The 25,852-nt window shown below is 50.7% G+C and overlaps 1 protein-coding gene across 1 annotated transcript in view; it reads left to right on the top strand.

Annotated features, from left to right (window-relative positions):
• The window catches only part of FGF18 (fibroblast growth factor 18), a 67,765-nt gene extending 57,103 nt beyond the window's left edge, over window positions 1-10,662 (top strand). Inside the window, exon 5 of the mRNA XM_010410142.4 lies at window positions 10,319-10,662. Within this exon, the coding sequence (XP_010408444.1) occupies window positions 10,319-10,585 (267 nt within the window). The 3' untranslated portion in view covers window positions 10,586-10,662. The remainder of the gene's footprint in view (window positions 1-10,318) is intronic.
• Window positions 10,663-25,852: the final 15,190 nt, after the last annotated feature.

Genomic DNA, 25,852 nt, shown 5'->3' with positions numbered 1-25,852 from the left:
CATCTTGGATTCGGGGCAGGACTCTCAGTTTCACAGGGTTTGATGCTTATCCAGAATTTTTCCAGGAGCTGCATACTATTCGCGTTGCTTGAAAGGGGCTTGTAAAACCTAACAATTTCTGGGGCTGAATGGTGAATTTGCAACATAAACGTGAGCAGGATTGGCGGGGTGTCGGGTTCAATAGCACGCGCGTCATGGATCTCTCTGTGACATGTTCAGCCGTAAACCATTCCAACTTGGCATCTCATGTGAAAGCAAAACTTGACATGGCTCTTGCTGGATCTCGCTCAGATCTTGTTTTGAACTGTGGTCTGGGTCTTTGCTCTCCTGTGAGTCTGTTTTAGTTTAAGTCATCTAAATAAACACATGCAGTGGACCCTGAAGCCAAGCAACCTTGGACCCTGCCATACTTTGGGCAGGGAGACCTGATCCAGAACTGGTCTCAAGTGTCCAAAGATCTGGAATCAGGGCCTGCAGGACTGCAGAGGTCTTAAAATCAATGAGATGACAAAACCACTTTTATTTTGGTTGGGCCATCAGAATCTTCTGCATTCACCTGATCAGACTTTTTTCCTGCAACCTGTGGAAAAAAATTTGAATTATTGTTCTGAAAATTTAGAAGCTGAGATTCTCATGAAATTAAAAGTGGAAGTGGAAGCTAAACCACCCTCCTCCATTCTCAGACCCCAGACATTGCTGAGAAGCTGGAGAGGAGCTGCAAGAAGGGACCCTGGGGGTGCTGGTCCATGGCCAGTTGGATGTGAGTCAGCAGTGCCCTGGAGCCAGGAGGGACATCCCTGTCCTGGGGACATCAGGCTGGGCCAGGGAGGGATTGTCCCGCTCTGCTCTGGGCTGGGGCAGCCTCACCTCCAGTGCTGGGGCAGTTTTGGGCACCAAAAGATAGGAAAGTCACCTTTTAGCAATATGTGAACACCTCCAGTTAACTTAAGTTTCTCAGCACAGCCATAATTCTTCAAGTGTTAGCTCTGAAATAAAGCAAAGTGTCTTTTTATTAAAAAAAAAAAGAAAAAAAATCTTCATTATATTATTTTTATGATAAGGATTCTCAGTTGCTCTGCTGGGGATGTGAGCATTGTGTCTGGTCACCAGAGAGCTGTGTAACACGTTTACAGATTTATTGTGATTCCTCTTTAGGAAATGTCATGTTTCCTTTGGATATTCCTAGGAAGCCCCAGTTCTCTCTCAAACTGAGCTTTGCACAGTCAAGGTTCACTTGCAGACCAAGCTTGTGAGCTAGACCTCTGAATCTTTTCCCTATCCCGTGGCTGGAAGCCGTCTATCCCCTTCCAGGGAAGAAAACCATCTTCTCGAAAGCTGTGTGATAGTTTAATTTAATCCTTGCTGTGTTCAGGAAGCGTCACCATAAAGCTGCTGGCATCCTGTCCTCTGTGTTTCGTGGTGGCTGCAGCTGTGTATCCTGTTGGAATATTTCAGTTCCCTAAGGTTTAATGTTAATTAAAATTAGTGATGGGGATCCCTGAGCCCTGGTCATGCCTCGCCTTGTCTGGGTGGAGAGGGTGTGCTGCTGAATGCATCTGGTGCTGACAGTTATCAAGCTGGATTTAATTGCCCTCCTCAGAGCATCTCATCTCCTAAGTACAATTTGTTGTTGGTCTTGAGCATCTCTAAGATGAGGGTGATGTTTCTGCTAAGCATTCCTTAGCAAATACACTGAAGTATTTAACTGCCAGAGGGAACAAAGCAGTGCAGCCCTGCCTCTCTCAAACGGATGCAGCTGAGATCACGTTCAGGAGACTCCTTCTCTTCAAGGACTGTTTCTCCTTGGCTTGCAGTTTGGTTTTGGATAGGAGGTGAGAAAAAAGAGGCTATTTTTGCAGTGGAGAATAAAACCTGTGCTCCAACAGTAGCAAAATAGAGTCTGTTTGATATGGCAGAACTATTTTTAAGGTCAAGGAAAAGTAGATCTTGCTTAAATACATTTTTGTTCTTGAGATTCTCTTACATTGTCTTTTGGATACCCGAAGACAAGAAGTTTTCCTGAGGGAGGACAAGTCTCAAGTCTTGCATTTGCTGCATAGGGATGGAAGGTGGTCACTCACAGGCTGGAACAAATCTGCATGATCATTTTTTATGGATGGCACTTGATTTGATGATGCATTTCTCTCTTCTCAGTAATAGAACTTGACATGAAGAGAACTAATGCCATCCTGCATACAAGCAATGACCTTTCTTGGTTCTAAATTCCCCCCATTTCAGCTTGCCCCAGGGAATGTGGTGTTGATACTGGAATGTTGGCTGGATGAGATTGCATTTGTTTGAGATGATATCTTACAATGCCAGTGTGCATGTTTGTTTAGTGTGAATAAACCTGGGACCGACCCAGGACTTGCTATGAGGTCAGCAACTGCTCTAGTCCCGTTACCCTGCTCCACTTATCATCTACACCTGATGTTTTAAACAATTTTTAAAGAAAAAATTTCCTCTAGTGGCACAACTCTCTGTATCCCAGGATCCCTGGGGCTGGAAAAGCCCTCTCAGCCCATCAAGTCCAAGCTGTGCCCGATGCCCACCTTGTCCCCAGCTCAGAGCACTCAGTGCCACCTCCAGCCCTTCCTTGGACACCTCCGGGGATGGGCACTCCACCTCCCTGAGCAGTCCATTCCCATGTTTAACAAATTCCTCCTGATGTCCATCCTGAACCTCCCCAAGCCTGGTTCTCTGTCCTCTTGTCCTGTTGCTTGTTCCCAGGGAGAAGAGCGACCCCCACCTTGCTACAGTGATATGTTGAATTTAGGCCTACATGAAATATGCTGCTGCTCTTCGATGGCTTCTACAGAAAGTTCAGGACTGGCCTGTGGAGGCTGGAAATGACTGCAGGAAAAGAGCTCCCAGCAAAGCCCAGCAGAGCCCCTCACCAGCAGGTTGTGCTTTGTACAGAGGGGTAAAACACCTTCCTGTCCCTTAACATGTGTGGCCCCTCCCAGCTTACGTGTAACTGGACCTGGTGGGTGCAGGTAACGGGAGATGCCATAGATGTGCTCAGATATCACATCTGAAGCCTGCCTGGGGATTCAGACCTCCTGAAGAGCAGTAGCTTCCTGCTCCAGGGAACCTGCAGTTTTGACTTAAGTTTCCTAAATTTTCTCTTGGTTTAATGAAGTTCTTTTAAAAAGTAGTAGATGTTTCTCCTCATTAATGGTAAGCACATGTAGCTCTCTGAGGTGCAGTTAGGAATGTCTGTCAAGCAAATGTGCATCTTTCCAGCTGAAGCCAACCTGGTTTGCCCTAGCTCCGGCCGTGGCCACCCTGCTGCACTGTTGGCAGGAGCCGTGGCAGTGATGGAAGGAGCAGGTGAGGAGGCCTGTCCTGGTGTGACCTCAGCCTTGCCTGGTTCAGCCCCACAGGCACTCCTTTCAGCCATGTCCTCCTGTTCCTCCTGTGACAGAAAGCTCTCCCAGGGCAATGTGAGGGTTACTGAACTTAGTTAGAAAAGTGGAATTTTGGAATGAAAGGTAGAAGGAAAGAAAAATTTTAAACTGTTCTCTTCCTTCCTTGGTTCCTGCAGCTTGTGTCTGGCACAGACAGGCACAGGGCTCTGCCAAGCCTGGATGTCCTGACCCACGCATGCAGGACCGTGCCCTTTTTCCCTGTTTTTGGGAGGGATGGGGTATTCCCAGCGTGTGGGGGCAGTGTGGGCAGTGCTGCTTTAAACGGGGCCTCTGGATGGAGACGTGCCCTCCATGGAGCATCTCCTCCGCGTGGTTTTGTGTTACTTCCCCGCCTCGTGAATGCACTTAGATGTCCTGTATACATAATTAACCTCTCTGCTGTGCTGGCAGACACTTTTATTGAACTGCCCATCATGACTCCTAAGTATTTTCCTCGGAGGATTGTGCAGGTTCAGAGGGCAGAGAGCTGGAGGAAACGCGCATGAGGCTGAGTGACTCTTGGCAGTTATGGATGCAGCTTCCCTGATTTACAGCCTGCTCTAGGAGCAGGAATGTGCATTTGGGTCAAGAGGTGTCTCTGTGGTCAGGATGCCTTGTCATAAATCCAGGATGCTGAGCATCAGGATGCTGCTGACGGATCTGTCCTGATAATGCCCATAAAGTGCACGGGGCTGGCTGAGCACTCAGGCTGGCTAGTGTGAGCAGGTTCTGCCCACCCCAGAACTGCAGGCTCTGGCAGGGCTGTGCTCAGCTCCTCATCGTGTTTTCTGAGCTGCCTTTAAAAGGTGTGTGTGTGTGTCAAGGGGGAGAGAGGGCAGTGCTAAAGCTGTGACATTAACACAGCTCCTGTATTGCCTCCTTCTACTTGGGATTTTCCAAGCCGTGTGGGGCGAGTCTGGAGGAGACTCCGAGCACTGCCTCTCTGACTTTGAGCTGAGCTTGTGCAAAACTGCAGAGAAGGAACTTTCTGAAAGCCACATGTCCCTGGGCACGTGCTGGGTGAACAGCTCTGGGGCTGTCAGGGGTTATCAGTGGTGCTGAGGGCACCAGCCCTTGGCCCTCAGCTGGGCACGCTTCAGGAGCAGCTCATAGGGACTGCTGAGCCCTGCTTCTCCTGAAAACCCAAGCCTTCCCTGCTGTCACTGCTGTGACATTTAGGAAACACAGGGCAGGGTTTCTTCTGTATAATGCACTGGGTGAACCTAACAGTGTCAGTGTCCGAGGGAAGTGTTCTGCAGCCCTTTGAAATGATTGCTGAGCTCAGCAGGAGTGCCTGACACCTGGGGGTGGCATGAAATCCAGCATGGTGGGGTGCCAGTGCTTGGGAACCCCCTCGGTCGGTCTGTCTCTCTGTCTGGCGGGGGAGAGAAGGGTGGGTGCAGAAAAGGTCAATTTTCATCAGTTTTCCTTGTAAAAGCCTCAGTGCGTGCCCTTCTTGGAAACCTTTTGCTTGAGTGGTAACTTTCCCTGCTCCAGGTTTTTTAGGAGGTGGGGGCATGGTACGGAGGGCTGGTATCACCACAGTTTGACTTCCAGCCTGGAGGCTGAGCTGGCAGAAAGGTGATAATTGGACAGAGACTCACCCCCCCTCTCACTTGCAGTGCCGAGGCTTGCCGTGCCCTGTGCCAAGGCAGCATTCCTGGGTTGTCGCAGACGTGTTTGGTGGCCTTTGGGGTTTGTTGTTATTTGCAGCACATCACCAGCCGCTCACCCAGAGAGCTCCTAATTGCAGCAGCGCTTGAGGAGGGGAAATGTTTTAACCCAAGCTTAGCTAACAGCAGGTTAATTTGTGCCCTGATCTTTGCAAAGAGAGAAACTTTTCAGTCCTGGAGCTTCTCTCCCCGCTCTGCGGTGTCACCCGAGCTGCTCGCGCCAGCTCATTGTTGCTGTAAAAGCCGAGGGAAGTTTGGATTTGCCGGTGCCCAGTGCGCCAGATTTGTGAAGCATAAATGAGAAAACCTGCCCCGGCCTCCCTTTCCCATAAAGAGCTGCTCAGGTGGCTCAGCGTGGCAGGCTGCTGGGGGAAGGCGGAGGCGGCTGCTGCACCTGCTGATGCTTTGGCTCGGGCTGGTGGCACAGAGCTGCCGCGAATTCCCCCTGAGCTGCAAGCTGTTCGTGGCAGGAATGCCTCGCTCCGAGGAGCGCTCCTGCTACGACAACAAAGAGCTCTTTGATCCTTTCCATTTGGAGAACTTAAAACGAGAAAGCCAAACTACAATAAGACCAAGTTGGGTCATAAAAAGGAGAGCAGGAGCACCAAAGCGCTCCGGAGTGTAATTGTAGAAGCAGCAAATGCTTTGGCACTTAATTCTGCTTTAGTGTCAGTTCAACATGTTTCACGTTTAGGACTAGAGAGCCCCTCGCCAAATGCTCTGCACAAACAATCCGGGGCTGCTCCTTGGTGAGCTCGGAGCGCCCCTGGCCCAGCGTGGCCCCCTCGGCTCTGCTGCCCTCAGCCACAGGCGGGCTGGAGCTGGCCCACGGTGCAGAAACCCTCGGGATACCCTTTACTGGAGGGTGAGCCTTGGGTGGGTGCTGCTGCTGTGATGCTGCTCTATAAAAACTCTGGCACCACCCAGGTCCCTGCCCTGGCACGGGGCAGTGACCCACAGCCACCGGGGCTGCTCCCAGCCCTTGTTCCAGGAGCCGCTCTGCTGGAGCCAGCCCTTGGTGCTGCTCAGGCTGTGCTTTCCCTTCGCTCTGCCAGGGCCACGCCCCAGAGGTTTCCCTGGAGGGTGGCATTTAGATCAGGCATCTTATAAGGCATTTATCAGAAATTTGGCTAACAGATACCACATCTTCCCAAAGCTGTTGGGGGCTGTTTAAAGAAAAAAATGCTCTGAATTATTTCTTTGCAAAGAACTGACCTGCAAGGTGGCACGGCCTCGTTGCATGGCCAGGCTGCAGCCCCTGGGCCAACGCCAGCAATTTGGTGGTGGCTGGTCCCAGGTGCTGCCTTGCAGAGAGCCTTTGCAGGAGCAGGGTTGTGCCTCTGCTGCGTCCTGCTCTGAGCAGGGAGCATGCCTGGAGCTGCTGCCAGTGGGAGGGTGAGGGCAAAAGGCAGGAGCACACACATGGAGCACGTGAAGCCCTCGCTCCTGCCCTGGGAGGGGACAGGGACGTGGGGCTGGGTGTGGGACCTCTCTGTCGTGTGGCCAGACCATCACCCTGGGCCAGGCAGCCCCTGTACAGCTCTGGGGCTTTCAAGAACGTCTTCATTGTAAAGAATCAGTCGAAAACATAAAGCTCCATGTTCTGGCGGGTGAGTGCTCTGCAGGGTGCACCCCTGCCAGCGCACTGTGTATGAAATGTGCCTTGGCAGCAGCTCCTGGCTGGCGTTGGTGACGGAGGGGGCAGCCCTGGGTCGTTCGCACCCCGAGCTCCTGGGGAAGGGTGAGCCCGTGGCTGGAGCAGGGAGTGATGCTTGGCCAAAGCTGTCTCCCTTTCCTCTTTCACCCCCTCTCTTCGGAGGAGAGAGGGGATGGCTGACAGACCCAAGGAGTGATTTGCTATGGCTTAAATAGGGAACTGGTTAAATTTTAAGTGTTGGGCACCTGATGCTAAAAATTATTGAAAACCCTTACAAATTGATTTTTCCCCTAATAGATTGCTGTGGGTACAGCTCTTCATGGTGTAGGTAACTTGTGTGAATGATTTATCCTGTTGGGGATTACAAGGGAAGCTGTAAAATGATCTTGTCAGTATTTGAAAATCATTTGTGTGTCTGTGACGTGTCTTAGCACGTACAGGAATGCTCTGCTTGGGGAAGTGAGGTCCTTATCCTGATTTATCTCTAGGTACTTGTAATGTTGCTGTAATTTCATGTTATCAAACCATTTAGCTCTTCCTCTTCCAGAACAAAGTTATTTTATCTCATGCTCCTTGTTTACTTCAAATTAGCCCTGAGGTTGGCCTGAAGTTGCACCTTGTTATTCCTCCACCTCCTGTCTCCGTCTTAGGCTCTGTTGGCAGATTTGAAGGTATAAGTAAATACTTTTTTGTTATTAATAGAATAAGTTCCCCCTCCTACACACATGTTTTCTTTTCATTCCAGTCTTCATTTTCCGTGAAAAACTGACATTGCAGTACAAGCGGAAACCTCCCAAATTGCATGAAAAAGCCTTAATTCTCCTAGCAACAAGGTCAGGGCTCAAATCCAGTCCCTTTCCCTGAGCATGGGGGGAACAACCCTTCCAATTACCTGCTCCCCCTGCGGTATGGATCCGGTCGGTTCACAGGCACCTGGGTTTGGGTGGATTTGAATCTCAGCCATGGTATTGTTTAAAAATTCTCCACTCACTGGGGAAGGGTTTGTAGTGGGCTGAGCCCTGAGAAACCTGGAGCTGGTTTTATGGCTTCCCATTGAAATCTGGTGGAACCCTGTGGTGTTGACTGATTTCCCCCTTTGCCACTCATGTGGCTTTGATCAAACCCAGGACTTGGAGAATGACACCCCCAGGAACTGGAACCACTGAGCTTTGCCCAGTTCTGCTGTTCATTAAAGCATTTGTGAGCTTCCAGTTGTGGATGGTAAAATGAGGACCTTTGTGCCTATCCAGGATGGAGACTGCTGGTCCTGTGGCAGACCCCTGTACAGGTCCTGGATTAGCTGAGTTGTTGCAAAAGTTGCCAGAATTTCCTTTGCCCTCTTAATGAGACCTTCCCTGGTGCCGAAAGCCTCGAGGCAGGAGGGTGCAGTGCTGACTTAGGGCAAACTTCACCTTCTGTCCCACGGATGGAACTGAAGCTCTGCCAAAGGCATTAAGTCCTGGAGGAATGGCTGGTCCTGGGAGCTGGTGCTGGACAACCCGTCCTGGCTTTCCTCTGTTGCTGCCCATGTGCCTCCAGCCTGGGTTACCTGGGTGCCTGATGGTTCCCCTCTCGTGGGTATTCAGGGCTCAGGGGTGCAGGGAAGCCTGTGCAGCACAGCCCAGAGGGGCTCCCTCCTGTTCCATGGTCCCCTGCCCTTCCCACAAACTGCAGCAAACTCCACAGTGGTTGTGCAGCACCAGGGGTGGCTCCCCTGGAGGGGCTGTCCTTGGGGAAGGGATGGGGACCATGCAGGGCTCGGCTCCTCGCCCCAGTGTCGTGCCCAGAGGAGCCCCTGCACAGAGCCGGGGCTGGGGGCTGAGCAGCTCACGCTGCTGCAACTTTCCTGTCCCCCCTGGGACATGATGGCTGAAGTGGCTAAAGACTGAGAGGGTCTGACAGTGTTTAGTTTAGGAGGGGAGAGTTTAATAGTAGCATATGTAGGCCTGCCATTCTGAAAAACTCATTTGATTTCAGTGGGAAGCTGAACAGGGCTGTTATGGAAATCCCTCCTTTGGCTTTGCTGAGCACTAAATGAAGTCCTGTGTGATGGTTCACACCTACTTATCCTGTATCTATTCCTTAATATCTTCTGATGCATAAGTCAAAGTGCCAGTGCACATGACACGTGACATTCTAGGTGCAGCACCAGTAACTCAGCAGTTACAGGAGAGGTGTTCTGGCAGAAGGTTATGGGTGAGAATTTCCTCTGTGCTGAAGGACTTGAAGATGCTGTTGTGTGATGCTGTCACTCCCTCCAGTGCTGTGTGTGCTGTGTGAGAGTCCTGAATGCAGAGATCCGTGTTCTGCCGTGTTCACAGCCCGGTTCTGGGTGTGGTAGCCTTGATCTCCAGGCTGAGCTGAGCCCAGTTTGCCAAAATCTTTCCCGTGGCTCCATGGGGAAAGGAGTCCCAGGGAGGTGGGCATTCAGCTGTGGGGTGAATGGTCATGGTCAGAAACCTCCAGTTCAGTGCTAATCTTGGCTCCCTCTGCGAGGAGGAAAATACTTCAGGGATGTGGCTTTCTCAGCCAGCTCTGGGAGCTCTGGGTGGCTGCTTTCAGTCTGAGATGGAAGGGCTGCCAAAGGGGAAGGGCCAAGCCCCCTGTGCCACCAGAAATTAAACCCTCTTCCAAACAAACCCCCCCCCCCCAGGAGAGCAGAGCTGTAAAACCAGGCACTGGCCCATCCCCTCTCCGTCAGCAGCACTGGGGTGGCTGAGAACTCACTGCCACGTGTTGCCCCAGCCACAGTGGCATCGGAGTGCCAGGGTGATGCCATCCCATCTGGGAACCATTCCGGGGTGGGAACAGCCTGTTCCCCTGCTGATGTCACTCAGGGTTGGGAGTCAGAGCCGAGCCTGGGGTGTGCAACACCTCTCCAAAATAACCTCTGACTTCAGGGCCCTCCAGGGTCCCAGGGACCGGAGTGGGGCCGGGGACCTCAGCGGCTCCAGCACCTCCCTGGCTCTGCCCTGGAGCACCACGTGTGCTCCATCTGCCAGGGGCTGCACTGGGATGAGGTGGGGCAGGGTTTTCAAACTGCTGTGGAGGCTTAGACTGAGGCTTGTAATGATTTTAGTGGGATTTGGGTAGTTGTGTGTGCAAGCCCATAAGGTATTTCAGAAAACATCAGCAGTGAGGGGTGGAAGGGGAAACGCTGTTGTTTGGTCCGTATGAGATTCTGGGTTTGGGTTTTTTCTGACTAAGCATGATGTTTCCCTGGCACAAGTTCAATTCATCCTCTTTCCCTAATGGAAAAAAGCAAAGCTGTATGTCTTGCTTTGCTTGCAGTTGAAGGCACTGGACTGGATAAACGTAACTGTTGTCTTTGAAAAATTTTTCTCCCCTTGGATAAGAGCATTAAAAAAAAGAAATTATGACCTCACGCTTTCATGCTTAAAAAAAAAAAAAAATTCAATTTCAGCTGATGCTTATTATGGCTCTTATTAACAATGTTTGAACCAAAAAAGAGGTCCAGATGTGATGATTTTATTTATGCCAAATTGCGTTTTGGTCACTGAGCTTGCATTTGGATAATTTATTTTTTTTTTTTTTTTTTTTTTTTTTTCCTTTTTCAGCCTGATGGCACCAGTAAGGAGTGTGTCTTCATTGAAAAAGTCCTGGAAAACAACTACACGGCACTGATGTCTGCAAAATATTCAGGCTGGTATGTTGGATTCACCAAAAAAGGGAGGCCACGGAAAGGGCCCAAGACCCGGGAAAATCAGCAAGATGTACATTTTATGAAGAGATACCCAAAGGGGCAAATGGAGATACAGAAACCTTTCAAGTACACAACAGTCACCAAGAGGACTAAGAGAATACGACCCACCAACCCCAGCTAAAACCAGACAAAAACAGTGTCACAATAAGGAATCACAAAAAGAAAAAAAAAAAAAAAAACTGCACCAGAGGAATATTTTTACATTAAAAATAAGGAAGAAGTTCTATTTTTGTACATTGTGTTTAAAAAAAATAAAAATAAAAAAAATTAATAAAAGACTAGGTGGCAAATGCTGGGGAAGGCTGTTCGGGATTTATTGTGACTTGAAAAATGAAATGAACTGCTCTATTTAAATTGACTTCTTGTTGTTGATGACACACAGGTGCTTATTTTGCTTTTTTGGAAAGGACAACTTTTCAAGCATATCCCCAGAGGGAAAAAAAAAAAAAATATTAAAAATAAATAAATAAAACCAAAGAAAACCAAAGGTCTTTCCCAAAGTTACTGAGACCCTGCCCCGCCAAGTGCCGGTTTGCAGTAATCTATTTATTGCCTGCTGCCCCCCGGCCAGGACAGGCAGTGGGAGCTGCAGGGAGTGAGGCCCGTGGAGCTCTCGGCGCATCGATCCTCTGTAACCTTCCTGACGACATAGGGAGTCACGGCTCCGTGATCCTGCATCCTGCTCACTTCTGGAGAATGCTGCTAACTACATTCAAGTGACTACAAGATGACCTAGTACACCAATGATAAGGGAATATTTTAAAACCAGCTATATTATATATATTATATATATATAAGCTATTTATTTCACCTCTCTGTATATTGCAGTTCCATGAACCAAGTATTACTGCCTCAACAATTAAAAAAAAATTATTTAAAACATCTGTACATATTTTTGCTGTTCACACTTCTTTCCCCTCCCTGAGTAGTGTTTTTTTAATGCATATTTATCCTTTATGCGAGGCCAGCAGGAAATGCTCAGGGTAGTTTCCCCACTATAAACTTCATTGCTGATTCTGTAGTTCCTCCTATTCCTTAATACCATCTTCCTCCCTGGTTGTTCTCACAAGGAAGATTCCCAGTGGGGTGATGGTGGGCTGAGGGTGAGGGAATCCACACCGCTGTTTTTCAAGAGCAGCACGTTTGATACTTTTCAGTCCGAGGAATATTTCCTAAAGCTGAGGCCAAGCAGAAAGTGAACTGGAAAATGAGTATCTGACTGCATTAACACGTGCTTATGTGTGGCTTGTGTTTCCTTCATTGGAGGCTTTAGAGGGGCTCTTGCTTTCAGCTGTTTAATTCAATATTGGGCCTTTTAAATTTGCCTTCAGCCGGACAAATCCATCTCCTGCATGGTTCACCCAGCCCATCCAGTGACTTGCTTCCCTGGTCAGTCCAGCTGCCTTTCCTCCCAGGAATTCTGCACAGGATATGGGAGGTGTGAAGTGCCCCACAAGCAGAAAGTGGGGAAAAGAAGCAAGATGAAATAACCGACCTCAGATTTTAGCTGGAATGGCAACGGAGCCCAAGTGGAGTTTTAAGAAGCTCACTTGGCTGTTCCTTCTCTCTGTGTGCAGACATGGCTTCACTCCCTGGTTACAGCCAGGGCTGGAAATGCTCAAAGCCGCTAGGAAAGCTTTTTCTTGTTAATCAGGAGAATGACTCTCCCCAGAACAAGCTTTCCCAAGATAACTTTGAGAGCTGCAGCCAAATCCTGCAGATCAAAGCTGTTTGGGAGATGGTGCAGATAAGCATGCAAGCTTGAGGATGCTTATCTGAACCAATCTCCAAACCTTGCAAGCCTAGAGAAAAATGAGCAGTGCTAAGCAGGGTCACTCCATGCTGCTTCAGGAGAAGCTGGGCAGCTGCGCAGGTGATGCCTCACCCCCAGCTAAGCACAGGACGTCACTCAACAGCCCCTGTCCCAGTGGATTACTGGGAGCTGCTCTCCTGGTGCACCTGGAGACAGGCACAAAAGCAGGACCCAGTGGTGGAATTGGTTGGTGGGGGCTGGAAGGCTTTGCCAGCTTTGTCTTCAGATTGATTCATGTGGGAAGGATTTGGGGAAAGTTCAGAGGAGTGCTGGGGTGGAGGACTGGGAGCAGCTGGAGATTTGCTATATTAGTACCTCCAAGAGGAGACACCCAGTTGATTTCCAGAGTGAGAAATATTTTATGGGTGCCTTTTTTCTCCTTGAAATATTGCCATGGCCCATGGCCCACGGCCCTGATGGTTTCACTGTTAGAACGACAGGGCTTGTTTGCCATTGGAGAAGTTCAAAGGGGTGGGAGCAGTAAAGGCTGGAGAAGTCTGGGCAGAAGGGATCTGCTCTGAGGCTGGGAGCAACCAGGGAGGATCTGCTGCCTGTCCCACAATGCCCACTGAGTTTGGAGACTGGCACATGGGAGTGAGGAGCTGTGCAATAGTTGGGGCCTCTGTCCCTCGTGTCATTGGTTTACAAGAGTGTTTCCTGGACAGCAGTGGGACAGGTTCCTCAGGCTGTGAAAAGTCTGTGTGGTGAGGAGATCTGATGCTCACCTGGATTAGGTGACGCTGGAGGGATTTGTTGGCTAATGGTGCACATTAAGCGTTTGTGTTTGAACATCTGCTTTCAGGCTTTATTAACAACAAAAGCAGGGGCAAAGATGAGAAGAATTCACACCAGATCCCCTTCAGAGGACCTTCACGTTGGACAGAAGGGTGCTCTGGGTAGGAGACGTTCAAGGAATGAGCACAAATAGGGGAAATCCATCCCATGCCCAGTGAGGGACAGCCCTGTGCTTGGGGCAGGCCCAGGGTGCTCCTGCCCTGGGCCGTGCTCGGGGCTCAGGCCACGGGCTGGTTGTAGGTGGCTGTCAACAGTCCCACTGGACAGGTCCCTCTCTGGCCTCCAGACCAGAGAAGTAACTCATCTGTCGTGTTCAACCTCATTTTGTCCTTTCAGAAAGTCTTCGGTCGCCCTGAATAGGAGCTGAGATTTCCCATGTAGGCTATTACATTTGATTTACTTTATAATTGTAGATTGTTAATGAGGATTTAATTGCTATTGTGGGATTCTCCTCAAGAGCGAGGGACGAAACATGAGTGATGGCATTCATGTGTACGGAGCTCTGGGTGGGCACGCTTTAACCAGTGCTCTGCTTGACTGGCTTTAATAAAAGCGTATTGGAGCCGCTGCCTCAGAAGCACTGCTGGGCTTGTCACAGTGTTTCCATAGCTGAGATCGGAGAGAGGCACCATGGGATAACAGCAGGCTTGGCTTTGTTGGGTGCAGCAGCCACTGAGACCAAGAGGAAAACTTGGTGGGTCCAAGGAAGTTTCTTGAGCGTGTTGCACAAACCAGAGCTGTTTGGTGAGACCTTCTGAGTGGGGCAATCTCCCCTGCTGTCCCTGTGAGGGTGAAGGGTCAGTGGTCACAGCTCAGCTAGGCTCAGTGTCTGGTCCAAGTAGGGCAAACCCTTCACCATGGTGCTGTTGTGCCCTGCCTGAGGCTTACCACTGGCCAAGAGGACAAAGAGTGTCCTGGTCCCCGTGCAAGGTGTCTTCCAGCCCTCTGCCAAGCTGCCCTGGCCCACAGAGCTGTCAGTGGAGCAGGTGACTAGGTTCACATCCCTGTAGCTGGAACCCCAAAGTTGGTGTGGTCTTTCCTGCTCAACAGCAGAGTTGTTCCATTCTGTGTTGATGCAAACACGGGTGCCACGGCAGGCTCTGACCTGGAGCACCCCAGCAGGGCCTGATCTGCCCCTCTCGGCCAGCAGCTGCCTTTTGGCAACACTCCCTGCACAGCCCCGAGCCCTGCTCAGTCACACTCATCCAACAGAGGGAAAAGGGTCACACAAAGCAGGGGTGTCCCCCAGGAAAACAGCTTTTCTCTGCTGTCCACTCTCAAGGCATTGCACATCGTGGTTTGTGTCTGCTGCTAGGCAGAGCAGGTATATTCCTATGCATAATTTCCTGGTGCTGTGCCAAAGGGTGGAAGTTTATACTTAAGATTCACAACAGCTGTTTAAAGTGCCTATGTCTCGTGCCAGCCATACCACCTGAATGGCCAAGGGATATATATAAAACTTCAATTATTTTTTGAATGTTTGTTGTTATTCATTTGGAGACAGATGAGAGGAGATTCCTCACAAATGATGTAACCTATGTAGACTGTTATTTCCAACAGTGTGAGCTGAAAAATTAGGGAGGAAAAACCAGGTCAAACTGAAACTTTTCTTTTTTTTTCTTTTTAAGTGAGACAAAGTACTGAGTGGAGTGATTTGGGTTTACCAGAGACATTTAATTCACCCTATTAAGGATTTCTTTAATTTCTTTTAATACATGTGATTTCATAGGGGAAAAAAGAGAAATAGAAGCTTCACTTTGAAAGTAGAAAACAATTATGTGATGTATAAGAAAGTCTCCCCTGCCTATTTGTCAGTTGAAACTGATTTGAGCCCCCCACTGAAACGTCAATCCTATGGCAGTTTGCTGTTTCTTTGGCAAAAGCTTCCTCTCTCCACTCACCGAGGTCCTGGATGGACCCTTTTCCAGAGCCCAAGCCTTCTCCCTGTCCTACCCATTCGTGCTGCCCTCCTTCTGCCCCCCCTTTTATCAGAGGCTGAATCCTGGCTGATGGGGACAAAGCTCAGGACGCAGTTTCCTTTCTCCTGTGGCATTTTAAGCTTGCAGTGCCTGTGTTAAGGTGCCAGCCCAAGGAGATCCACACTGTGAGCATCCTCCACAGAGTCCCTGTCCCTCAGCAAGGTCTGGCACATACTGAGGGCTCCGTGGCCATCAAGGCCTGTGAATTTAGTGGTTACTGATACAGATGAGCCAAGCTGTGAGCTCTGGGCTGGTGGTGACCAGTCCCTGACTGTGTTTGTTGTGGGTGGGACTCGTTTCTACTCAGAAAATTATGGAAAGTTTAGACCAACCGGTACAGCGTGAAGGTGGCTGACACCTGCCTGGGCAAGGGCTGATCCCCAGTTTTGGAGCAGACTAAAGGGTAACTGTCTGCACATCCCAGTGGCTGCCAGGCTGGAGGACCCGTGGCTGAGCCACAGGAAGCAGAACTGAGTTATGCTAGGCTTGGAAAACAACCGGTTGAGTTTCCCAAGCCACATCAAACCCATCTAAAGAGAGATGAATTGGTCTGCTCAGGCCTAAAGGATAGAAAACACTGCCTTTGTTTTGAAAAAAACAACCGCAGCGGCCAGGAATAACAGAAGACGTAACCGCACCAAAGCCTCTGATGGGAGTTTCCTCCTCGGTTAAGCAGCGCAGGCATCCCGAGGCTCGCGGTGTGTTCTGAGGGATGTCCTGGATGCAGGACAGCATGACCCAGCTGGGGGGGAAGCACTGCAGGTGATGCTGACATTCCCCTTCCCAGCTGAGGGCTTGTTCCTCCCTTGGGATGTGTTTTCAGCTGCTTGTGCAATCCCAGTCTTGGAAGGGCCGTTTATTTCTGCCAAAGAGGGAATTCTGAACCTGCTTATGCCCCGGGTGAATGCAATGAGCTATGGTAACCATGGGAGAAATTTGTAATTGGGAAATTTCACCCTAAAACTTTGCAGCTTGGGGATCCAGAGACGTGCCCATTTTGGGGTACACCACTATCACTGCCCAGGAGAGAGGTGCCACCAGCAGCTCTGGCATGGGTGGAGCAGCGAGGGTGAAGGGAAAGGCTGGCCCAGAGTGTTGTGAGGTTGTGCAGAGTCAGCTGGGAGCAGCCCCTGTGGTGGCTGGTTTGGAGCAGAGCCCGCCATGGCCAGCTGGGAGGTGACCACAGCACGGGCCTGGAGCTGCTGCCGGCCAGAGGGATTTGTGTGCAAGGCTGGAGGGAGCGGCGTCAGGAACCAGGGGAAGGCGATGGTGTGCGATGGATGGGCCGTGGCCCAGCCAGCAGGGCCTGAGTTCCTGGGAGGTAGCACGTGTTACTTTGATCAGATGATCGGATTTGCATGAATCAGAATGTAAAAATCTTGGCTGGGGTTTACAAAGGAGTCTAGAGAAATGAGCTGCCTCTTTATCTATGTATCTGACACGAGCACAGAGTGAAAACCCTTCCACTCCTTGGTGGGACCATTTTCCAAGGAGAGACAGAAGAGCTCAGATGTTGTTTACAGCCATGGCAGGCTTTTGGGCTGTGATCATCTCTGCTCCAGAGCTTTCAAAAGGATAAAATGAGCCTCCTATTATAAGGACCGAAAATAATCCTAAATGAATAACACACATGCAGCTTTCACAGGCACACATTTCTGAGCCATTGGAAATGTTGGCACATGCAAACAAACAAAAACACATGTCCCAGGCCTCTGGTTTTCATAGATTTCTGCATGCCATGACATTTGGGGGGGTGGCATTGCCAAGAGCTAACGAACCAGATTCCCAGGCTTGACTTGCAGAGCTGGCTCGGTGACACAGGGGAGGCCTTTGGTCTGGGGACAGGCTCTGGGGACCACAGCTCCACAGGAGAGCCTGCAAGGGGTGCCTGTGCTTGGGGGGACAGGGCAGCGGGGAGGGGCAAGGTGGGCAGCGGGGAGGCTCCAGAGAAAGGTATGCAATGGGGAGGCTCTGGAGCAAGGTGTGCAATGGGGACGCTCTCTAGAAGCACCCTGAGACCAGGGATCTGCACTCAACTCCCCTGGAAGGCAAAGAGCTGGCAGAGAGCAATTGCTTGGAAGCCCACAGCTGACAGCAGTGCCTAAAGCACTCTCTGGAGAGAAGGTCTGGGTGAGCTGCATGTCTGTGACTCCATCTGATCTTAAAGTTGCCATGACAGTGACATTGCCAATCACCATCAGAGCCAGCACCAGCCTCTGGGGACCCCGAGGGTGAGGGATAGGGACCCTGCATCTGCCCAGAGCTGGCAGAGAGCTGGGCTTGTGCAGGCTGTGCCCTGCAGAGCAGCTGGGTGCTCACACAGCTCGTGTGCACCATCCGTCTGCCTGCCTGCCTGCCTGCCTGCCTGTCTGGATTCCTTGGGAAAGGTAAAACACCGTTTCCTGCAGGGTCAGATATTTTGGAGGGGGAAGAAAGCAATTTGTGGCTGTGTTGTCTGCCTGATCAAAAGTGTTACCGGACTGAGCTACACAATGTGCACTCTTTAAACCGGTCCCAATTAGCCCCTCTTGCTAATGCTGCGTTTCATTCCTGGGAGACTGCACTGGGAGAGCTGTTATGACTTTGTGATTGTGCACATACCTTTATGTGCTTTCATTCTTAATCCCCTTTTTGCAGAAGCCAAAAGGTCTTCCAGCCAAAAAGGAAATCAAAACCTTTTGTTGGCTGCTTCATAAGAATTAAGGGTGGGATGAAGGTTGTAGCAGGATCTTAATTAGCCATTGTAAATAACGAGAGCGGCAGTGCCTGCAACCATATACCACCTTGGGTTGAGATATTGTCAGACCACACAAAGCTAGGTGAATGGGCAGCACAATGGCAGATAAAATTCACCCCTGATAACTGCAAGGCAAGGCATGGCGAGGAATAATTCGAGCTGTGCCTGCACTCTGTCGGGTTCCACGTTAATTGTAATCATTTACACTCACAAAACGAGCGCAATCACAGCCACTCTGGGGTCTTTTTTCCTCTTTGCTGTTGTGAGAGTAAAACAAAATATGAGGATGGTTAAAGAGAGGGATGTAAAATATTCCCTAATTCCTGTCTGCTCACAGCATAGATCCGGAGGGGACCCTTGCTAACACGCCGAGCTTCTCTCTGGATATCTGATCTCAAAAGGGGATATAGTGGAAATAATAAGTGTTCAGAGGCTGACAATGAAAATACTTAGAGGCCTGGTGAGGGAATGCTTTATGTAGGTATTGAAAGGACTGTGCCTGCTTCATTTAGAGACAGGAAAGTAATGAATAGTCTAGACTGCAGAGAAAGTAAATTGGGATCTCCCACTCACCTGCTCTCCCAACACAGAGAAATTCAATGAAAGGCAGCAAACGTCAAGACTGCTGAAAGAGAGCGGTTCTTGACTTGGGGAAAATTAACATGTAGCATGGAAACTAAGCTTTGGGATCAGACAGCGGGAGCCCGGAGACCAGCCTCGGAGGGGCAGGGCAGCACACCCCCTTACAGACCGGTGCTTCACCCATCCCGCCCAGTGAAAACTGCTGGGGTTCAACTTTGTTTCATCCATGTTAAATAGCTCTGGACAAAGAATGAAATAACCCCACATGTGCTCTGAGTCCCTACCCTGTCCTGTGTCACAGAGGGCTGTTGTTCTCACACTCCTGTGCTGGCTGAAGGAGCAGCAAAGATGCTGCCTACAAGTGGCTTCATAGGATGCTTGTAGGGTCCATCCTTGGTCTTTTATGTTTCCACCCCCACAAGAAGCTCCACAGGCACCTCTTTCCAAGGACACCTTTGCCCATGTGGCAACCCTGGTTGCAAACCCTACCTTGCCTTTTCTCTCAGTGCTTTTTGGATTCCAGAGTCCTTCCTGTGTCACAGAGGGAACATCCCATCTGCTCACCACCGAGACAGTGCCAGTGTGGGGTGTGGCAGGGATGTATGGCCGTGTGTTGTGTGGAGTTGGAGAGGAGAACTGTCCTACCCCTTCACAGGGCGCCCCAGAGCTTGTCCAGCCCTCGCTGCCTTTCACATCAGCCAGCCAGACAACTAAGCACAAGTGGTCCCATTCTGGAGGTGGAGAAGTTGGGATTACTCATCTGTTCTTGAACATGGCAAGTTTTGCCCTCTGTGTTTCGCAGCCTGATCCTACAAGCTCCTCACATACATTCGGGCTGAGATCTTTTGGTGCCCGGAGGATTTGGGTGTTCAAGTCCCATCCATTTGGCACCTCGCAGCCAGATCTCTCCCGTGATTTCAGGAGGAGATCCATGCACACGGCAGGCCCTTTGCTCCAGGAATCTAAACGGCTGCATGGCATGGTTTGCTGGGAAGCACCACAAACAGCTGCTGGGTGGGAGGCGAGGCTGCCTCCGGGGGCTCTGGGGCCCTGCAGTGGCTGGGTGTCTTCTCCAGGAGCAGGGCTGGGCAGCCCAGCTGCGGGCCCAGCTGCGGGCGCTGCCGGCAGACGCTGCCCTGGGTGGTCTGAAGGCGGCCCAAGGTGCCCTAATCTACCATCTGCTGCCGCAGCCAAGTGATTCAGGGCTGGATGTTTGCTTCGTACCTCTGAAAGGTGTGAACCCAGACTGCGGCCTGCTTTGAGAGAAGACAATGAAGGCAAGACGCTCACACTTTCCAGGTGGATCCTCCAAACATGGGGTGCCTTCGCTCCACCTGCCACCAGCTCAGCCACAAAGCTGGCAAAGTCCTTCTCTCTCCCAGGGCATCACTCTCCAAATGCTTGGAGCACGCCAGATACCACGGGCAGCTGCCAGCCACCTCGGGAGGCAGGGATCGCCTGCAGGAGGTGACTGACTTGGCAAAGAGACCCAAACCCTGCCCTTGGGTGGAATTCATGACATGTAAATTTATAGGTGACTTCTGTGTAGCGAGGGAGCAGAGGTGAATACCTTACGGCTGTGCTTCATTAAACACCTTTCCACCCGAGCCAAGAGGTTCCGACACCAGAACAGCAATCAAAGCCTCTCCTGGCAGCTTCACAGCCACAGGGAAAAGGGCCACGCTGTCCCTGGGACACAGACAACAAGCTCCAGGGTGGGTTTGGCAGTGAGCAGAGGCGAGCAATGACACCTGAAGCAGCCCTGCTGGTGGGGTCTGTCCTCCTCAAAGAGGTCAGAAAATCATTGCTCTGGGAGAAATTACCCCAAGTCCTTGAAAATGCCAGAAAAAAATGGATCATAGGAGCGTGCAGAGATGAAAATTAGCAAAAGTCATTCGGTTTCCAGAGAAGTGGCGGTGAGTGCAGGTGAAAATGTGACTGTGGCTGGAGGTTAGAGAATCAGGGCAGGGCTGTCCCTCTGTCTGCTGGCAAATATCTGCACTGGAGCATTTTGTTTCATGATCTGCTTGTGGGGGTGTATTATCAGCTTCACATCTCTCAGGCAACTTCTCTGCTGTTTGAAAGGTGTTGCTGGTTCCAGACCAGGAAGTGCCTCTTCCTGGAGGGCACAGGGACACCTGCTAGAGGTGTTGGGTGTGCTGAGACGATGGAGGGGAAAATGTGAGCACCCACCTGCATGGAGGGCCTGCGGTGGGGTCCCTTGCCCTGCTGTGTTTCAAACACATGCACTCGGTGTCCTGCAGTGATATCAGGGGTAAATTGAGTCAATTATCTCCCACCATCTCTGTTGAAAGTGGTACTTAATCCTTTCCTTTAAACCTTTTATCTGACATTAAATGGTCATTAGTTTAAAAGAATAAAGTTAAGCTGACTCACTTTCCAGCTGGAAAAACCTTTATAACTGCAGTAAAAATGCACCGAGGGCATGTACTGATAACATTGTTTTAGGGAACAAACAAAAACCCACCAGTTTTGTATTCATTATTTTTCTGGGTAAATGAATTAAACAAACAGGATCACTGGTTTGTAACTTGTGGGCACATTATTGTGTTTACTATGAGACCTTCCTGGAAATTTCCTGAGTTAGAAGAAACATTTAAATTACAACCAGCCACACATTTCGGGTGGGAATCTTTCCCAGTCATAAATAATAAGGAAGTCTTTAGGCTGATGAGGGGGAATTCAGATTCATCTCCCCAATGTTTTCAGTCAAACCCAGGAACCCAAGACCCTGCTGCTCTTGGAGTGGGGAGGGATGCTGGTGGGGGTGCAGGGATCGTTGCTCAGGGTGCAGTGGTGAAAGCAAGAGAGCCGGCTCACCTGCCTGTCCTGCACTCGTTAGCTGTTTGCATCACTAAGGAACGAGTCTCTGCTCTTGGCTGGGCACTTACACCTACCCTCAACACCTACACCCAACACCCACACCCAGCACCCACACCTACACTGTAGCACCCTGGAAGACCTCAGGTTTTCTCCTAGGATTTCTCTGGCTGGGATGTGTCCCAGAATCACAGACTGGTTCAGGTCAGAAGGGACCTTAAATCCCATCCCACCCCTGCCCTGGGCAGGGACACCTTCCACCATCCCAGGTTCCTCCAAGCCCTGTCCAACCTGGCCTTGGGCACTGCCAGGGATCCAGGGGCAGCCACAGCTGCTCTGGGTACCCTGTGCCAGGGCCTGCCCACTCTCACAGGGAAGAATTTCCTCCTTATATCCAATCTAATCCTGCCCTCTGGCAGTGGGAAGCCATTCAAAGGAACAGGGAGGGAGCTGGGCTTGGTGGGAGCTGCTGGGAGAGCCAGCAGCCCTTTCTGCTCTGGCCATGGTGTGACCCAGGCAGGGATGGGGGTGCAGCTGGAGAAGCTCCCACCCCACTGTGCACCAGTGACCACTGGCCTGGGGCACACAGGGACACCCTCACTTGTTCCTGGTCCTGGCACCACCTCAGGAGACACCTTCGCCAAGGCTATGGTGAGCCTGGGGTTGGACTGGGATGATTAAACAAGGACTAAACATTAAATCAGGAATCAGCTAGGGGTCTGGTGAAATATGACTGGGAATTTTGTCCTTTGTGCCTTGAAAAGTACAGCTAAAGGAAAAGGATTAAATTTTGCATTTTTCAACCAGGTTGATTTTTTTTTTTTCTTGGAAAGTTCTTTGTCTTTTTCCAGCCTGGAAACAAAGTCTAGAAATATTGAAATGTGAAAAGAATGCATTTCAGGTCCCAGGTTTTCTGCTTTTGACAAAAATACAGGCTTCCTTCGATGCAAAATTTTTGCTTAGCTGTGAATGTGTGGAGATTTCCAGTCAGCTCTGATATTGATTATTCAGTTCTTAAGTTTTGAAATGGCAATGTTGAATTTTCCCATGGTTAGCAGTGCAGCGGCAGGCCCTCTCCTCCTGCCCCCAGCCCTGTGTCACCCACGGCAGGGCAGCACTGAGCCAGAGCAGGGGACAAGAGAGGAGGGCAGCTGCTCGGTGAATCAGGGCCATGTTGACATGGCCAGTCCAGCTCTTGCCATCCAAGTGTTTCTGAGCAGTTTGTATCCGAAGCCCCAGAGCAAGGTGTGCTGTGACTCCTTCCCAGGATCCGTGCACTCAGCGCAGAAGCAATCCTGCTCCTTGTTTAATTTACTGCTAAATTATAGACTGTGTGGTCTGTGAGCCACTGCATTGCTGCTGCTGAATTTACATGGCAGGGATAAAGTTCCTGCAGTGAAAACCCTCCCATGGCTGTGGGAGCTCAGCCGTGCCCCACAAGGTCCTGCTGGCTTCAGGGAAGGTTTGTCACCAGGTAAATGAAGGGGAAGTGACTCCAACCTTTAGGCCTGGGTCTGTTTTTACATGTGGACACTTTATTAACAAGCCACACGACCCAGCTGTGGCTGCCCCATTAATGTTGGGCGAGTGGGTTATTTGCACTCGTTTGAACATTTTGCTTGTGCTGGCAGGGATCCCTCCCTTGCGACCTGCTCTGCTTCGTTTGCCATAGCCAGGGAGCTGGCAGGACCAGAGGCTGGTGGAGCTCCGTGTGCTTCCCGTGTGCAGGTGATGTGGCAGTAACAGCAGCAAAGCTCAGCAGCCCCCGGCCCTGCTGCTGCTGCTGCAGCCGGGCTCTCCACGTCACACGGGGATTATTTGGGCTGTGCTTTCTGGGGCTGGAGGTTTGTCCAGCATTTAGCACACCAGGGGCTTTGCATGAGAAAATCCATCGTAACTAAAGGGCAGGACAAAGCACGACAGAAATGACACGGAGCAGGAGCCCCTTCTCTGTGCACAAGAGCTGCTGTGAGAGGCTCCTGTTTGCATAACGAAGAGCTCGGCTTTTGCTGTCTGCCTGACTCATTTATGCTTTTCTGCAGCTCCGAGCCCCAATCCAGCCAGACTTGACATTAGCAGATGCCAAATGAATATTTGCACAAATGTTCACCAGCGAGTTTTCGTGCCGCTCCCTCCCTCAAGGTGGCAAGTGTGGGTGTGGAGAGAGCTGCCCTGCCCCTGTTTGCGAACATGTCCCTTTGAACTCCCTGGCGGGGAGGGTGAAAGAGAGGGGAAAAGGTTTTCCAAGCAAGAAAATAAAAATAATTAATAAAAAAAGAGTCATCTGAACAGGTTCCAGCCTGTGTTATTTTGTTGTTAACCCAGAAACCTGCGGATACTGAAATCTGGGAGAGGAGTGGAGGAATGGAAACAGACTCAGTAAGAGCGGGAATGTGGTGAGAAAGAAAGCAAAGCCGAAAAAGCCTCAAATCATGACTTTGCTTTGTTGATATGAAAATTAGACACATACAAATTAGCTAGGAAATATCCTGTTTCTTTCAGGGTGTTGGGGGAGGAGGAGGCATTAACCTTAGAAAGGGAACTCTCTGGCCACCCCAGGGAAGGTGGGAAGTAAGTGTTGGGTGATGTGTTGACTTTAATGCAGGAAAGGAGCTCTGCTGCGGGGAGCAGCACTAATCCTGCATCTGCCTTGGGCTGCAGTTGTTAACATCCTCCTTTGTCTCCTGGACACACGGGCCCCGTTCCAAGGGGTGCCCACACGCTGTCCTGGGCACCTGTCCCTGGGGAGGGCTGGAGGGGCCGGGTGGGGGGGGATTTCCAGCTGAGGAACCCAAACCTGCTCACCTGGAGGCTGCAGCGGTGGGCACAGCAGCGGGTGCTTCGCCACACACAGGGAATTGCAGGGATTTGGTGGTGGCCCCCACGGGAGCAGGACAGACCCTTCCCATTCCCACAGCCCCTCAGTGGCTCAGGCGGGAGGCAGGATCAGCCACGGCTCCCGGACCTCCTGAGTCTCCAGCTGCGATTGCCACGAGCCTGGGGAGCGGCAGCGAAACGCCTGAGGATGGAAGAGTTAAGCACACCCTGGCAGCGCTCCCCTGCCTCCCCTCCCCAAGCTCATCTAGCAGATGGGGGAAATACTAATTATCCCCGAGTGAGTGGTAGCTGTGTGGTGAGGGTGATGCTGTCCTGGAGCTGTGCCACGCCGCTCAGCACAGGCAGCGCTTCCGAGGGAGCGGGGTGCGCCTGTTCGGGGTGACCTGTGGGGACGTGGTGGCACCAGCCTGGCAGGAGGATGCTGCAGCAAACCCCGTGTTCAGCAATCGAAGCAAGGGCTGTAAACAGGCTTGGCTTTTCCCATCCTGCTGTACCCTTGCTTTGGGCACACTGATATCCCTAATTCCTCCCAGGAATTCCCAAAAGAAAAAGTAGTTTTTAACCGCTGCAGTTCATCCTTGCAGGTAACTGGAAAGCTGCTCCGGCAGAGACTGTTTCGTTAAAAAACAAGCAAACAAGCAAAAATCCATGGATTTAGCATGTCTGAGATGCCAAAGGTGCCTTGTCAGCAGGCAGCTTGTCCCTGGGGTTTGCTGGGTGGAGGGACCGGTTCCAGCTCTGTCTTTTGAGTGAGGGTCTGTGCATCTGCCCCTCCCTTCTCCCCCCAGCTCCCTGCCACCGCTCCGGGCTCTGCAGATGAAAGCTGCGTTCCAAACAAAGCATTATTGATTATTATCCCCTCGAATTTCAGAGCGGGCTTGCATTTCATGTACGCGCCACAGTCCATGGGCTTGCTGGAATAAATAACACATGGGAGCTTGTTCGTATGCCGAGTCAATAGGGAGCTGTCGGCTTTCATGCGATTTCACACATTTTTTCAGCTAGCTCAGCAATCCAAATGCAAAAATCCAGCAAACAGGGACATCGTGTTTATTTCTGACAATCCCTGGAGAGGGCTGTATCCGTAAACCAATGAATGGATTACACTCATCCATAGATGATGGGGTTTTTTCCATCTGTGACAGATATTATATGGAAAATCTCCATTTAATATCTGATCCAAGAATAATTCAATACAAGTGAGTAATATAAGTTAAAAATGCTGTAAATTCTGCTTAACTCCTTCAGGGTGGAAGGCAGAAGCTGGGGGAGTGGTGCTTGCTCAAGGTGTCTCCACTCAGAGACCTGACATCCAGACAGCTCTTAGGAGCACGGGTGTGACCGAGTGACCAGGTTTATACCCTTCTGAAGGACATCCTAAACCCCTGCCTGGGAAACGAAAGAGGGGTCTGAAAGGCAGAGGTTGCAGGTGGATCTCAGTCAATGTTGTTGTCATGAGGGATCGCTGGTCTTCTGGACTAGTCCGGAGTCTGGAATCATAGAATCACAGAATGTTTTGGGTTGGAAAGGACCTTAAAGATCACCTTATTCCAATCCCCTGCCATGGGCAGGGACACCTTCCACTGTCCCAGGCTGCTCCAGCCTGGCCTTGGGCACTGCCAGGGATCCAGGGGCAGCCACAGCTGCTCTGGGCACCCTGTGCCAGGGCCTGCCCACCCTCCCAGGGAGCAATTCCTTTCCACCTAACCCTTCTCTGGCAGTGGGAAGCCATTCCCCTTGTCCTGGCACTGCAGGCCCTTGTAAAAAGTTTCTTTCCATCTTCCTTGTTGGCTCACTTGAGGC

This window comes from Corvus cornix, chromosome 13, assembly GCF_000738735.6.
Source record: "Corvus cornix cornix isolate S_Up_H32 chromosome 13, ASM73873v5, whole genome shotgun sequence".
Classification (NCBI taxonomy): domain Eukaryota; kingdom Metazoa; phylum Chordata; class Aves; order Passeriformes; family Corvidae; genus Corvus; species Corvus cornix.
Note: the sequence above shows the minus strand (reverse complement) of the source record. Positions and strands in the feature narration are given on the sequence as shown.